At 40.4% G+C, this 13,391-nt stretch overlaps 1 protein-coding gene across 2 annotated transcripts; it reads left to right on the forward strand.

Annotated features, from left to right (window-relative positions):
• The first annotated feature begins 297 nt into the window (after positions 1-297).
• Positions 298-13,222, forward strand: LOC109895857 (BCL2/adenovirus E1B 19 kDa protein-interacting protein 3-like). Of its 2 annotated transcripts, none has more exons than XM_020489899.2 (6): positions 298-429; positions 6,262-6,517; positions 6,628-6,709; positions 6,841-6,947; positions 8,879-9,028; positions 10,862-13,222. In XM_020489899.2, exons 1-6 carry the CDS (start codon positions 372-374, stop codon positions 10,908-10,910), a joined length of 702 nt encoding a protein of 233 aa, XP_020345488.1. In that variant the 5' UTR covers positions 298-371; the 3' UTR covers positions 10,911-13,222. The 2 variants fall into 2 exon arrangements, with proteins under 2 accessions (XP_020345488.1, XP_020345489.1); XM_020489900.2 differs by lacking the exon at positions 298-429 and adding an exon at positions 5,594-5,950.
• The last annotated feature ends 169 nt before the right edge of the window (positions 13,223-13,391 follow it).

The raw sequence follows: 13,391 nt of genomic DNA on the forward strand, positions 1-13,391 counted from the left end.
GATGCTGAGTTACGTTGTATTTGTATGTCCTCATAGTGTCTTATCATACAGGAAATTATCTTGGCATTACATGCACAAGCAACATTACTTCTTTTTTTTTAAGGATCAAGGAGACCATATGCAATATGCATTGCAAACATACCTCAAATATGATTGGTATTTGTGCTAGGCTACACATACTCAAACTTGTGTCCAAACAATATGCGTTATATTGTTTTCCCTGTTTTTATTTGTTTTGTTGCATATTTCTGGACTACAAATTAGTTGGTGAAATATTTGTGATAAGTCTCCCTCGGGGCCATTAAATAATTATGCGCCTGCGCGTGCCATTGCTTGCGTCATGTTGACGATCACTAACTAAGGTAGGCAACATGTCCACCACCACTGCTGCTGCTCTGCAAAACAATAACGGGGAGCTAGGCCTCAACGGTAAGTATAATTGTAAACCTTTTTGAACAATCTCAAGAGTTTTAAATACATTTGCAACGAATGGGCTTGCTTTTCGTGGTATATGTTTATAAACAGAAGGTTATAGCAATATTGACCATAAGTCAACTTTGCTGCTCCAATGGATTGACTTTAAATGTTTTAGTGACATGATTTCAACCAATCATGGATAAGTAAACGCTGGTTTGCCTGGGGGCAGGCTTAACCCATATCAAAACAAGTCCAAATAAAATGAGAAAAACAAACCAATTTTGTCGAATTAGAGACAATTCTTCAATTTTAATTGTGTAATATATTTACTTAACTCAATTTCCAGTTATTCATAAGGATTGTTGGTTTTTATTGTCTGTTGCACTCTGCATTGTCGAATTTTTTTCATCCACAAGGCGAACGGAATTCTTTGGAACTGCTTGTCTACTGTGGAAAGAATGCAGTGCAACACCACTGACTACTAGACAATGTAGATTAAATATTCTAATTCATTCTAGAGTAAAAAAATATTTGAACAACTATAGGCCCATCAATGCCCATAATACTCGGTGATACTGAGTGTCATCCCATATCCTTAGGCTTTCTCATAAAATGTATACTAAAGATGGCCTATTCAATCTAATCCGTAAGAAAAAATAAACGATTTAAAATGTATAGCTAGCATTGAATTACTTGACGCAATAGGCGTATAACCTACTTCAACCCCCAATGACAATTACTGTATGCTGAACAGACTCAATATTCATATGACCATCAGATGCAGTCTCAAAACTGCCCAAGAAGTCCACTTTGGAGGAAAAAGCACAAGGTTAAAATGGTATATGTTTTAATGATCGGTGTCCTTGTATAGTACTTTCTGTCACTGAGGCTCTGTCCCTTTACACGTTATGGCGATTCAGTCGGTTTCTAGTAGCATGCACTGGGAATTTCCTAGAAGAGGTTTAGTGAGTTTAATGTTGCTCAGGCTAAACTGGTTAACAGACAGGGGTGTGGGGAGGAGCTTTGATTTGATGCTTTAGCGTAGCTTCCAGAGATTGCGTAACTCTCCTCCCTCCCTCTTTCCTGCCTGTCTGGGAGCAGTCTGAATTCCATTAGGGCAGGCTGCTGTGAGAGGCAGTACCACTATCATGAAATGCAGGCTATCGGCAGGATAGTGTGTTATTTATAGACAAACCGATAATGGTAAATTATGAATGATAAATAGGCATACTACGACAGATAATGGACCTTACTCCTGCGCATTGATCTGCTACTGGCACTCCTTATATATACCCTCATTCTTGTGCACTGTATTCCTCTTGTGTTACTATTTTTCTTTTTATTATAATTTAACTGCATCGTTTTGAAGATCTGGTAATCAAGCATTTCACAGTCTACACCCGTTGTATTATTTTCATGTGACAAGTAACATTTAATTTGTTAATGGATATACAAAATGTGTTTATTTAATAAAGGATGTATGCTATGGCTATGTTTGATAGAATATGCACATTATGTAAGGGCCTATATTGGAAATGGAACAACAACAACGTCACTGGTACAGTGGAATTTAGGACCCCCAATTACAATTGATGTCCCTCAAAGAGGAAATAAGGAATATTTTAGCTTAACCCTCCTCCTGTGTTCTGGTCGAATTGGACCGATTTACACGTTTTCTCTCTGAAAAATGTAGTTAATTTAATCTGATTGTTTTATGGTTCCATGACTTCGTCCACACAGGGCATCTGAACACACAAAATACATTTTGGTGTTCCCTGTCAAAAATGACTGATCATTATAAATGAATGGGTGAAACTACAATTAGTGTATGAAATTGAGTTCAGGCACATGCCCATTCATCAGATGGACACACTTCCTCTCCCAGACCCCCACATGCATGTGTGTTTGAGCACACACACACACACCTCACTTCCCTTCTTGGCTTCCATGGCAACCCCTACAGGAAATAGGATCTTTCCCCCAAGGGAACCACACCTGTTCGCATTCTCACAAACAATCACAACATTGTTTCAGTAATATATAGAACTTTTCTTGCAGCTCTGGTATATTAAGCTTTTTTGAGGCCTTGCTCACAATTCATTCTGTGGCAGCACAATGACCAAACAATATACTGTATGTGAGGCTCTTGATCATATCTTTGAACAAGACACTGGTGAGGAGTCTGCTATAAATAGCACAATATGTTTAATATGAGTATTTGTTATAGTCAAAATAATCCAATTTTTTTTTTTTTACTCAAGCAAGTTGTGTGAGCTAAGGTGAATGAGGCCTACAGGCCATAAATAGCAAATAGAAGTAAAAAATGTGTCATGTTCAAAATAACTTAAGTTGATAAAAATATCTAACACAACATTAGGGGATAATATATGTATTATTATGGATTTATAATCAGCTATAATGGGGTGGTCATTTTGGACCGGGAACAGAATTAATTAACATGAAGCGAACACAACAGGTTTAAAGGGCAACTCCACCACTCCACTTCTCAATCTCATTTTCATTAACTCCAGCACAATACCAGTGTCTGCATATGTGAAAACGGCGTATTTCTACATTTTGTAGAAACAAATATGAAGTTTAACATCAAAAGTTTTTTTTTAAATGTAAAGAGGTTGCTTTTCAAACACTGAGATTCATGGTTATGTCGGGACTAAGAAAACACACTCACTCTGGCTAGAAACTCTCTGCAGGTTTTGAAAATCACTGCTTTTCCTACTTTTAATCCTGCCTTGAGATGTCACAGAGATTTTTTAGGACCTTATCTTTTTAACCACAGATCATAGAAACGCACCGTTTTCACATTTGTAAACACTGGTATGGTCCTGGAAATAATGAATATGAGATTGAAAAGTGGCGGAATTGCTCTTTAATAGAAATGGGAGCTTGTTTATGACTTGAGCAAAGACCAAGAGCATGCTTTGTTCCAAAGTTGCAGCTTAAAGCAGGCTAGACTTAGTCCAGGGCCATGTTTTAAACTGAACTCTCCTGAAGTACAGTATGTTTGTTTTTATTGATGGCGTCACTTGTTTCAATAATATGCACATGCAGCCTTTTTTCACATGCAAACTCCAAGAAGTTCTGGGACACTGTAAAGTCCATGAAGAATAAGAGCACCTCCTCCCAGCTGCCCATTGCACTGAGGCTAGGAAACACTGTCACCACCCATAAATCGATGATAATTGAGAATTTCAATAAGCATTTCTCTACAGCTGGCCATGCTTTCCACATGGCTACCCCTACCCTGGTCAACAGCCCTGTACCCCCCACAGCAACTTGCCCAAGCCTCCCCATTTCTCCTTCACCCAAATACAGATAGCTGATGTTCTGAAAGAGCTGCAAAATCTGGACCCCTACAAATCAACCAGGCTAGAGAATCTGGACCCTCTCTTTCTAAAATTATCAGCTGAAATTTTTGCAACCCCTATTACTAGCCTGTTCAACCTCTCTTTCGTATCATCTGAGATACCTAAAGATTGGAAAGCTGCCGCCGTCATCCCTCTCTTCAAAGGAGAAGACACTCTAGACCCAAACTGTTGCAGACCTATATCCATCCTGCCCTACCTTTCTATGGTCTTCAAAAGCCAAGTTAACAAACAGTTCACCGACCATTTCGAATCCCACCGTACCTTCTCCGCAATGCAATCTGATTTCCGATATGGTCGTGGGTGCACCTCAGCCACGCTCAAGGTCCTAAACGATATCATAACTGCCATCGATAAGAGACAAGACTGTGCAGCTGTATTCATCGACCTGGCCAAGGCTTTCGACTCTGTCAATCATCACATTCTTATCGGCAGACTCAATAGCCTTGGTTTCTCAAATGACTGCCTCGCCTGGTTCACCAACTACTTCTCTGATAGAGTTCAGTGTGTCATATCGGAGGGCCTGTTGTCCGGACCTCTGGCAATCTCTATGAGGGTGCCACAAAGTTCAATTCTCGGGCCGACTCTCTTCTCAATGACATCAATGATGTCGCTCTTGCTGCTGGTGATTCTTTGATCCACCTCTACGCAGACGACACAATTCTGTAAACTTCGGGCCCTTCTTTGGACACTGTGTTAACAACCCTTCAGATGAGCTTCAATGCCATACAACTCTCCTTCCGTGGCCTCCAACTGTTCTTAAATGCAAGTAAAACTAAATGCATGCTATTCAATCGATCGCTGCCTGTACCTGCCCGCTCGTCCAGAGTCACTAATCTCGACGGTTCTGATTTAGAATATGTGGACAACTACAAATACCTAGGTGTATGATTAGACTGTAAACTCTCCTTCCAGACTCATTTCAAACATCTCCAATCCAAAGTTAAATCTAGAATTGGCTTCCTATTTCGCAACAAAGCATCCTTCAATCACGCTGCCAAACATACACTCGTAAAACTGACTATCCTACCGATCCTTGACTTTGGCGATGTCATTTACAAAATAGCTTCCAACACTCTACTCAACAAATTGGATGTAGTCTATCACAGTGCCATCCATTTTGTCACTAAAGCCCCATATACTACCCACCACTGCGACCTGTATGATCTCGTTGGCTGGCCCTCGCTTCATATTCGTCGCCAAACCCACTGGCTCCAGGTCATCTATAAGTCTTTGCTAGGTCAAGCCCCGCCTTATCTCAGCTCACTGGTCACCATAGCAGCACCCACCCGTAGCACGCGCTCCAGGAGGTATATTTCACTGGTCACCTCCAAAGCCAATTCCTCCCTTGGTCGCCTTTCCTTCCAGTTCTCTGCTGCCAATGACTGGAACGAACTGCAATAAATCACTGAAGCTGGAGACTCATATCTCCCTCACTAACTTTAAGCACCAGCTGTCAGAGCAGCTCACAGATCACTGCACCTGTACATAGCCCATCTGTTAAAAGCCTATCCAACTACCTCATCCCCATACTGTTATTTATTTATTTTCCTTCGCAACCCGGTATCTCTACTTGCACATTCATCTTCTGCACATCTATCACTCCAGTGTTTAATTGCTATATTGTAATTATTTATTTTCTATAGCCTATTTATTTCCTTACCTCCCTTATCCTACCTCATTTGCACACACTGTATATAGACTTTTTCTATTGTATTATTGACTGTATGTTTGTTTTTCCATGTGTAACTCTGTGTTGTTGTTTGTGTCGCGCTGCTTTGCTTTATCTTGGCCAGGTCGCAGTTGTAAATGAGAACTTGTTCTCAACTAGCCTACCTGGTTAAATAAAGGTGAAATAAGTCAAATAAAAATGTGGAGTTAGGTCTAATCCTCAAGAGCATAAGGCATCCATCCACCATGACTCTCCTTGTTAACATACACTGCTGTATGTTCCATACAGTGACTTTGTTTGACACATACTGTGAGTGGCTGAGTGCCAGACAAAGCACAGGTCTCATGCATCTGAGATAAAGGGTCCTAAACAGCAGAGGGGATGCATTGCTCTGCCAGGGGCTCTCTTCTGTAGACCAACCTGAAATGCAAATGTCTGCTGATTCAGGATCTATAGCCTAGATCACCATTCAGGCTGAGTAAGTATTTTTGTGTCATGATGATTTCTGTCTTTGTTGACCGCGTAACTTTAATTGCAAGCACTTACAGGAGCTTTTTGGCCTTTTCTGAAGTACCACTGCCTTCTTTCACCAGCTTGCTCATTTGAATTACAATAGCCACATTATAAAACAACAGTGCTACAAGTTATCTTTTCAAAATGTCAATGTTTTGGTGCATTGACTTTGAGAACATGTCACTGCATCTTTACCATGGACTTATGTCACTATTATCAACATTTGTACTGATACCCACACTTGCCTTGATCCCCATTTTATGCTTGTGTTTTCAGGGTCGTGGGTAGAGCTGGAGATGAATGGAAACAACAGGAACCAGGCTCTGCTGCCAAACCCCAACACGGAGAACGGGAATGAGGGGGAGAGTCAGGCCCCTCAGGCTCTGGAGGTGGTGCCAGAGGAGGTGGAGGAGAGTCTGACAGGGGGGCTTGGGCACGTGCCCTCATCCTCCTCTATCCACAATGCAGACATGAATAAGATCCTGCTGGATGCCCAGCATGAGTCCAGCCAAAGCAGCTCCTCCTGTGACAGGTAGGAAGGGAGTGTCATGTTTTTGGTGAGCCCCCTCCCTGAGCTCTTTTCTCCATGTTTGGGTGTTTGTATAATTTGTGTATTTATTTGCTTCCTGTGTTGTGCCTCAGTCCTCATAGACCTTCCAGTCCAGATCAGGATGACAGCCAGGTTACCTTTGACTTGGAGATGTCCAGTAGGAGAGGGAGCCAGGTATAAAAAAAACAGTCTGCTCTCATGTGTCTGTTCCTCCATCCATGCCCCTGACATCACTGTTACAGTATCGGCCTACAGGACCTCTCTGCTCACTCACCTGTGTGCTCTCTCTTTCTCCACATCTACAGTCAGAGGAGGAAGGCCCAGAGAAAGACAGAGAAGATGATATCCTGATGAACAAAGGTGCAGACTGGGTTGCAGATTGGTCCAGTCGGCCCGAAAACATTCCCCCCAAGTAAGGAGACACTGCACACAATCTAACATAAATAAACTTGTAGTGGCTTTAGGGCACTACAGTCCTCCAACTATCTCTATGGCTACAGGTCAAATGTTCAGTAGGTCTAGGCTAGATGTCGACCGATTATGATTTTTCAACGCCGATACCGATTATTGGAGGACAAAAAAAAGCCGGTACCGATTAATCGGTCGATTTTTAACATATATATAATACATATGGGCTTTTGGATGGGTGTTCTTAAGGTGATTCCACAGGTTGGTGGTATTTTTTGATTTAGCACTTGCTGACCCCATGCTTACATCTTTATCATAAATAAGACACCTTGCTTTTCTCTGGTGCCAATTCCATGTAATAGTCCCACACGGGTGCTCCTGCTTTTCTCTGCCATCTGTAAAACACACACACAGCTCTGAAGTGACAATTATACTGAAGAGTCTGCTTAGGAGACAAATACTCATAACTGTTTGAATAAAAATAGAGTTTAAGTTACCTGTGATGAATGTTGAAAACAAAAACTGTAATTTCTATATGCAGGAATATCCTATTTTAATAATGGACATGGTAAGAATTGACTACCAAAGTGCGAGTCATAATTCCCATGACACCTAGCAAAATCTGAAAACCGGTTCCTTCATTCATTTATTCCATAGGATATTTTTAGATTCACTTAAAATAACGTCTGTGTGTTGTGTAGGCTTACACCACCTTGCCAATTTTATAACTGTGTAGATATCCATAGGACAAGGTAATTCTGATCAATATTGGCTAAATATAAGCGAAGATCATTATTTTTGTAGAGTGGATTTATGAAAATATTTTGACAAACGTTACCTTATCCTAGTGAGATTTTTACGGGTATCAAAACGCCGAGGCGGTTTAAGCACGAAACACAGACCTTATTTGAAGTAGATCAAGACATTCTCTATGGAAGACATGAACGGTAAAATAACAAAGGAACACCTTTCAAGTTCAGCCGCAAGTTATTACAGGAATTATAACGCGTCAACTATTTCTCTCTAAACCATATACCTTTGAATATTACGAGCCTACTGCTGCCTACCACCCCTCAATCAGACTGCTCTATCAAATATGAGTCTAAATATTCCTGTTACATTGCACAACCTTCAATGTTATGTCATAATTACGTAGAATTCTGGCAAATAAGTTCGCAAAGAGCCAGGCGGCCCAAACAGTTGCATATACCCTGACTCTGCGTGCAATGAACGCAAGAGAAGTGACCCAATTTCACCTGGTTAATATTGCCTGCTAACCTGGATTTATTTTTAGCTAAATATACAGGTTTAAAAATATATACTTGTGAATTGATTTTAAGAAAGGCATTGATGTTTATGGTTAAGTACACATTGGAGCAACGACAGTCGTTGATTGACTATTTTTTATAAGATAACGTTAATGCTAGCTAGCAACTTACCTTGGCTTACTGCATTCGAGTAACAGGCAGGCTCCTCGTGAGGCAGGTGGTTAGAGCATTGGACTAGTTAACTGTATGGTTGCAAGATTGGATCCCCCGAGCTGACAAGGTAAAAATCTGTTGTTCTGCCTCGTTCCTAGGCCGTCATTGAAAATAAGAATTTGTTCTTAACTGACTTGCCTAGTTAAATAAAGATTAAATACATGTATAAATGTAAAAAATAAATAATAAAAAAATCTGCAAAATCGGTGCCCAAAAATACAGATTTCCGATTGTTATGAAAACTTGAAATCAGCCCTAATTAATCGGCCATTCCGATTAATCGGTCGACCTCTAGTCTAAATCATAGCGAAAATAGACTAAACCTATCCAATTCCATATCAGTCCATGTAGAATGTTAAAACATATAATAGAAATTATCATTTTCTGTAGGAAGCCAATGTAATTCAAAATTGTCAACATGTTCAGTGATATTTTTTTTGTTCTTTTTTTGTAGGGAGTTCCACTTCCAACACCCCAGACACTCAGTATCCCTCAGCATGAGAAAGAGTGGAGCCATGAAGAAAGGGGGTGTCTTCTCTGCTGACTTCATCAAAGTCTTCATCCCCTCCTTAGTCCTGTCTCACATCCTTGCCCTTGGTATCGGGTGAGTGACTGTACCATCTTACACAACGAGAAAATCAATTGGGTGTGTGAGTATTTGTACACTGAAGAAAAGTATAAACGCTAGATGTAAAGTGTTGGTCCCATGTTTCATGAGCTGAAATAAAAGATCCCAGAAATGTTCCATACGCACAAAAAATATGATTATTTCTTATTTCTCAAAAATGTTGTTCACGAATATGTTTACATCCCTGTTAGTGAGCATTTCTTCTTTGCCAAGATAATCCATCCACCTGACAGGTGTGGCATTTCAAGAAGCTGATTAAATAGCATGATCATTACACAGGTGCACCTTGTGCTGGGGACAATAAAAGGCCACTCTAAAATGTGCAGTTTTGTCACATAACACAATGCCACAGATGTCTCAAGTTTTGAGGGAGTGTGCAATTGGCATACTGACTGCAGGAATGTCCACCAGAGTAGTTGCCAGAGAATTGAATGTTAATTTCCCTACCATAAGCTGTGCCTCCGACGTTGTTTTTGTGAATTTTGCAGTACGACCAATCTGCAACCCAGTCTGCACCTTTGTTCATCAGGATATCATCTTCTCTGTCTTTCTCTGGGCCTTCCTCCTCTGACTGGCGGCTCCCGAGTGGCGCAAAGGTCTAAGGCACTGCATCTCATTGCTTGAAGCGTCACTACAGAATCCAGGCTGTATCACAACCGGACATTATTGGTAGCACCATAGGGCGGCGCACAATTGGCCCAGCGTCGTCCGTGATTGAACGGTGTAGGCCGTCATTGTAAATAAGGATTTGTTCTTACCTGACTTGCCTAGTTAAATGTAATATTTTAAATAAAACATTTAATTTGAAAAAAGTCAAACCGGCCTCACAACCACAGACCACGTGTAACCACGCCACGTCCGGCTTCTTTACCTGCGGGATCATCTGAGACCAGGCCACCTGGACAGCTGATGATACTGTGGGTTTGCACAACCGAAGAATTGCTGCACAAGCTGTCAAAAATCGTCTCAGGGAAGCTCATCTGTGTGCATGACCTGACTGCAGTTCGGCGTTATGCTCACCTTCGATGTCTACTGGCACGCTTGAGAAGTGTGTTCTTCAAGGATGAATCTCAGTTTCAACTGTACCAGAAAGATGGCAGACAGCGTGCATGGCGTTGTGCGGTCAAGCGGTTTGTTGATGTCAACTTAGTGCCCCGTGGGTGCGGTGGGGTTATGGTATGGGCAGGCATATGCTACGGACAATGAACACAATTTTATCGATGGCAATTTGAATGCACAGAGATACCATGATGGGACCCTGACGCACATTGTTGTGCCATTCATCCACAGCCATCACCTCATGTTTCAGCATGATAATGTATGGCCCCATGTCGCAAGGATCTGTACACAATTCCTGGAATCTTAAATGTCCCAGTTCTTTGATGGCCTGTATACTCACCAGATATGTCACCCATTGAGAAGCTTTGAAAAAAATATTTGTGCTAAAAAAAATATATATATTTGTGCTAAAATATTGGGCCACAATCAACAGCCTGATCAACTCTATGCCAAGGAGATGTGTTGTGGTGCATGAGGCAAATGGTGATCACACCAGATACTGACTGGTTTTCTGATCCATGCCCCTACTTTTTTGAAGGTTTCTGTGACCAACAGATGCATATCTGTATTCCCAGTCATGTGAAATCCATAGATTAGGGCCTGATGAATTTATTTAAATTTACTGATTTCCTTATGAACTGTAACTCAGTAAAATCTTTGAAATTGTTGCATGTTGCGTTTATATTTTTGTTCAATGTAGATTATGTCTGCTGTTGAATCATTGTCATGCTGTACTTATTCTCTCCTTAGGGTCTACCTTGGAAAGAGACTCACCACGCCTTCCACCAGCTCTTTCTAAACCCAAACTAAAGCAGTGCCTGGAAGTTGTCCTGTCTAAAAAAATATTGGTGCTAAAATGCCCTCTTTTCCTCTGCATCCATTGTTTACCTAGCTAGCTTCCTCCTCCCTTTTCCATTCTATATTCTATTTACTCAGATTTTTTCCCTATGTTTTTACCACTTTACCTGACACTGACTCACCCCAGTTTTTTTATGTTGGGTGCTTTTGGAAGGTTCACAATTCGTCAACGTTTGGGACCCTTTACCTTTTGACACAGATTGGGCACAGTGCGAACTGTAGCATCAGACAGTAATGACCACTATCAACCCATAATAGTTCACAGCCCCTGCCTGAACCTGACTATGGTACTTTTGGAACCAATGATTCTCAATTCAGTTATTGAAATCCTATACTGCACAAACACTGAGGTGGCTGGTATTGGATGGCAAGGGGCCTGAACCTTTGGGAATCTCTTTGAGGTTTCCATATAGATGCCTTAGCTTAGACAGAGATTGTGCTGTGAGAGGTCAAGTGTCTTGGAGTGTTTTATCTTCCTGCTCCTTACTCCAAGTCAGTTAATTGCATAGTGACTTGCACCTGAACCAAAAATAAGCTCCATATCTGAAGTACACTCTTCAAGAGTTACAGTGACTCTGAATCAAGTGGTATTGTTGTTCAGTTTGTTTGTTTTTTGCAATGGTTTGGATTTTTTTTTTTACCCTGACTTTAATTCAGCAGAAGTTTTGTTGTAATTCCACCCCATTCTAGTTGTACCTAATTTGTCATATTTTAGTACCACCAATTTTCTCTAAAGAGGGTGGTCTCTTGGTGAAAGGATGTGAATATTAATGCTAGTGGTTACTGCAAGTTTCCATTGATTATCAGGAAAACAACCTAGCAAATAGTTAAACAGATGGGTGTGTTGATGCAGAAAGAGTAGCATGTCTAAATGCTATGCAGTACATGGTGAAGTACTGCAGTAGTAAGGAGAAGGGCAAAGTTTGAATGAAGATGTCATTTTTTATGTAGATATAATATAGTAGATACAAATATACACATCTGCCTGCCTGCTGTTCAGTAACTCAAATGTGTCAATACTACACATTCTTCATCTCTTTTGTCATATCTTGTGTTTTTTTTCAAGCTGATTCTAGAAACCTTTGAATTGAAGTTTTCCTGTGTGGCTACACACCCTCAGAGTGAGATCCAGTGTATAGGTCCAGCCACCATACTGAGTTGGATGTATTAGTGGAATTATGATATAACTGGCCACAAATGACTACTGCATATTGCCAAATATAGATATATTTTCATCTCAGTGCTTTCATTGCATTGGAAAGGTACCACTGACACTGATCTCTCAACTATTGGAGAAGTTGAACTATAGGGTTAGACAAACTCAAACAGACAAACTTAAACTATCTCCAGCTCTGATGTTTTGACATGGCCTTTGGTGATCTGTTTTATGTAAGCATGGGCTCTATTCAGCCATTACCCATAGGTAGACATTATCTACCTTATTAAGGTAACGTAAGTAATGCTTTTTGTATATGTGTTTAACACTGACCTATTTTAAGAATTATGATAAATTACCCATTTTTGGCAATGGTAAAAAACATGTTTTCTTTTCATCACACTAGGTAATTATCCCAGGAACTCCCTGGAAAGTGGTTATACAGAACCAGCACTCCTCCACTGTATTGAGTTGCTTGGTGATTTAGGGTTTTGTATTGTATCTTTAGGGGGAAGGTTGGTGGGCAATGGGGATAGGTGTGATGACATGAGTGGGGTATTTTTTTTCCTTCTGAGTGGGATTGTTTTTTTGTGCCTTTTCTTGGTTTGTACCAACTCAAAGTAACTCCCATTGTATGCATGCCCTTAGTTTGTAATTGGCATTTACGTAGTATAATTCACGAGATGCCAAAGGTTGTTATAGCTTTCATAAAAATTGTGAAATCCGTCCTTGTTTGTAAGGCAGAAGAAGTATGCACATTATCATTGATGTTTTTTTCTTCTGATAATCCAAAATACAAACTGAAATATGCTTTTCTTGTTTGTATGGAGGGCAGGGCCCTCAGGAATTTATTGCTTGTAAAAAAATATTCCAGAAGCAAGAAGTTTCAGCCATGTAGATTGATTCATTGTAATCATATTGAAAAAACTGACATTAAAATTAGAAATTAACCACAATACTCTCAAGCAGAGTTTTTGAAAGGAAAAAATGGAGAACATAAATGTACTGTAAAACACAACATGTTGTAAAACAAAATGATGGAAATAATATTGATTGTTGTGAAACCCCCTCCTACCAAATACACAACCACAACTGCTTTTCATGCTCCCATTTTAGTCTGTCATGTAGGCCTAAACAATGTCAATTTACCCCTTTTACCACGTTACGGAGCAGTTGAGGTTTAGAGGAATTATGTAAATAGAAAAGTACTGGATTTGGATGTCCGTCCTCTAAGCTTCAACATGAAATGTGACCAAATTAATGTTC

Source organism: Oncorhynchus kisutch, linkage group LG8 (assembly GCF_002021735.2).
Source record: "Oncorhynchus kisutch isolate 150728-3 linkage group LG8, Okis_V2, whole genome shotgun sequence".
Lineage (NCBI taxonomy): Eukaryota > Metazoa > Chordata > Actinopteri > Salmoniformes > Salmonidae > Oncorhynchus > Oncorhynchus kisutch.